A 3,492-nucleotide genomic window follows, 5' to 3' on the forward strand; every position below is an offset into this window, starting at 1 on the left:
TGAACTTAGATGTAAAGGTAGGCAAAAGTGCACCGGTAAGATGTGCACAGACGATTAGGGTTCATCACGAAAATTTATAAGAGCTTTCATAAGATTACTATTTGGTGGTATAGTAGCTTGTTGAATGTTCGGAGAAGAAGAAATTGTTTTGGTATTACTCTGAGTGAGAGGGCATTTAGTTAAGATGTTGGAATTATTTGGTGCTCTAGGTACTATTTTGTTTAGCAGAATGATTCATAGTAATGGTAGAAGTTATAATAACAACAAAAAGATAAGCAGTACAAAGGAAGCCTAGGGCTTATGTCAACGTAGCTTATAAAACAGCAATGTAGCTTGTTGACGGACTGATGAAAATAGTTAACTTTTAAACCAGTCGTTTAAGTCACCATAATTGTGGCTAGAACAGCTGTTTAAAGTTTATTTGATAACAATATTTGAAATTAATTTGTGATCACCAAAATATAATAGCAGAATGATCAGGAACAAACTTTGTAAAAAGTCACTAACTGAGTAAAATATTTAATTGGTCACGAACCAGAAAAACCGCTTATATTATATGAAATTACTTATACCTACTACCTATTAGTCGTTATGGAATGATTTTGTAACTATTTTTTTAAAAAAGTAAATTTATTTGTAACGCCTTACTTATCAAATGTAAAAGTAACGTAATGTGATAAAAATAATAGTGGGTAACGTAAATGTAATTTTAGTAAAAATATTTAAAGTAACGAGTAACCTGATTTTATTACTTTTCAAAAGTAATTAACCTAACACTGGAAACATGTAGTTTTAGAGGGACTATACAGAGGGACAGACGTCCCTCCACATAGTGCGGAAAAATATGCTGAGAGGTTGTAGCCTTGGGCTTCGCCCTTTATGAGCCCATCTTCGTGGTCTAGCCCATTGTGATGCTGATTGACGGAGGCATAAGTATATACTATACATTCTATTGACCACGGTTAGGTTAGGTTAAGAAGATATCTTCTCGTGATATTGACAAAAAAAACGGCCTATCACGTAGTGACAGTGTGGTGTTAAAATACAGTAGAAGCTGCTAATTAGGAACACTTATAATCAATGTAAAATGTGTCAATTAACCGATTGTTTACTTGGTGTTGGTCAGTGGTCTTAGACAAAATACACAGAGCCACAGAGGCACTTTTCGTAGTCCAGGCCGTTAGGCCATAGGCAACGGCACGGGCTAAGATAATAATAAACAATGAAGGCCTAATAGAAAATAATAGAAAATGAAAGCCTAATCACCGGGGCGCGCTTAAGGTTAGGACTAGGATTGTGCTAAGGGAAATTAATTTAAGTGTAACCTAAGTAGCGTGACTAAGTAGCGCTACCTATATTCATCACTTAGTTTAGGTAGCCCTAGATTCGCACTTGCATCTATTTCCCACCCCCACATTCCTGCAATCACCCCCGAGAAAGCCTACTCCTAACCTTAAGCCACACGGCAGCCCATCACCTAACCATCTGTTTGTTTCCAGTCCATTCTATCTATCAGTACGCATCACGAAAACGTGCGGATGACCGCAGCGCGCCGTGTGTCGGTTTTTCAGTAAACCAGTGGGCCTCAATATTTGATCCATCACAGGTGCGCGCCACTGGCGCGACGGGTACTATACGTTTTGAAAAAAACAACTAACCTGCACCTTTAAAAATGTCCCTGTCTTTTGTTGACTCTTGGCGCGTTCGGTACTGTAATCTATTGTGAATTTAGCTGTGCATACCTACAATTTTTGATCACGTGTTTTTGAAATGGCGACTTTTACACACCACGATATTCACAGTCAAAGTAAAAAAGTGATTTACCAGGTATACGTTTTTTTTAAAAAATTATCCACTATGGAAAATTTATCTGCTGAGTTTTTTAAAAAAACTCAAAAAATTACTGCCGAAGCGTGTGGAATAAGTGAACGAAGTATACAAAATATTGTTGCTGAAGTAAAAAAATATGAAAACGATGATACACTAACACCAAGAAGCCTATTCGTGTCACCGAGGAAATCGTATAAACGGAAGAAAGTCATGATAGATATTGACGATTTCAATGTTGACGTGGTCAGAAGAACTGTTCATGAATTTTATGACCAAGGTAATTGGATTAATTTAAAATATTTTTTTTATTATAAGAAAACATATATAATATCCTACCTACGACCTACCTCATATTAAATTTATAACGCATTTTTAACTGAAAATATTATCTTCAAATGTTTGTCACTTTTACATGTAAATAGAAACTATAATATATAAAAACATTATTATAGGTAAATATCCAACATCTCAAAAAATTTGTGAATCCATGAGGAAAAAAATTAACTTTGAAGGATCAAAGTCATCAGTACAGAGGATTTTGCGCTCCTTGAACTTCAAATACAAAAAGTGTTGTAATGGACGTAAATTTTTAATGGAACGGAACGATATCGTGGCACTCCGAAACACATTTTTGAGAAAAATGTGTAATTTACGTTCGAGTGGTTACACGAGACCTGTCATTTATTTAGATGAGACTTGGGTGAACCAGAACCATTCAAGAAACCATATTTGGCAAAACGATATGGATAGCGAAGGATTTAAAGTGCCAGCCGGTAAAGGCGGTCGTCTGATTTTATGCCATGCTGGAGCAGCTAAATTTGGATTTATATGCGGCTCAAAATTAATTTTCTGGAGTAAAAATGACGGTGACTACCACTCACAGATGAATAGTCAAATATTTCATGACTGGTTTCAAAATATGCTGCAACTATTGGACGAGCCATGTGTCATTGTTATGGATAATGCACCATATCACAGCGTACTAGTGGAGAATGTGCCGAAATCAAATACAAAAAAATCCGATGTTCGAAAGTGGCTATCCGAAAAAGGCATCGATTTTTCTCCTACAGAAACCTTGGCGGAACTAAGAGAAAAAGTAAAAATGGCAAAACCGCGTGAAAAACGATACCAATTGGACGAGTTGGCATATCAAATGGGGCATGAAGTGATCAGACTTCCGCCTTATCACTGCCAATACAACCCGATTGAACTAATTTGGGCGCAGGTAAAAGGTGAAGTTGCAACCAAAAATACGACATTTAAAATAGCCGACGTCGAAAAACTTATGCACGAAGCCATAGATGCAGTTACCACAGAAAATTGGGAAAAATCTGTAAGACACGCAGAACAACTACAAAATAAAGATTTTGAAAAAGAAGGATTCAGAGATTGCATATTGGAACCCATCATTTTAACAATCGACCCCAATTGTAGCAGCAGTGAAGACGAAGACCACCTTTGACGATATATTTTTTTTTATTATAAAATATATTGTACATTTTTTATACATTAATAGTATTATTATTATTATTATTATTATTGTTATAACTATTTTTATTCTTTTTAATTCACGTTTTTATTGTGTACCATAAATTGTGTTTTTTTTTAATATCATTAAATACATACACATAATTTATTAATATAAAAATACGAGTTTTAAAT

General features: G+C 35.1%; 1 protein-coding gene across 1 annotated transcript; it reads left to right on the forward strand.

The window, feature by feature from the left end:
• Positions 1-1,558: 1,558 nt before the first annotated feature.
• Positions 1,559-3,292, forward strand: LOC132943548 (uncharacterized). Its single transcript, XM_061012587.1, has 2 exons — positions 1,559-2,107; positions 2,283-3,292. The coding sequence occupies exons 1-2, from the start codon at positions 1,771-1,773 to the stop codon at positions 3,290-3,292; spliced, it is 1,347 nt and encodes a 448-aa protein (XP_060868570.1). The 5' UTR covers positions 1,559-1,770.
• The last annotated feature ends 200 nt before the right edge of the window (positions 3,293-3,492 follow it).

This window comes from Metopolophium dirhodum, chromosome 4, assembly GCF_019925205.1.
Source record: "Metopolophium dirhodum isolate CAU chromosome 4, ASM1992520v1, whole genome shotgun sequence".
NCBI classification, from domain to species: domain Eukaryota; kingdom Metazoa; phylum Arthropoda; class Insecta; order Hemiptera; family Aphididae; genus Metopolophium; species Metopolophium dirhodum.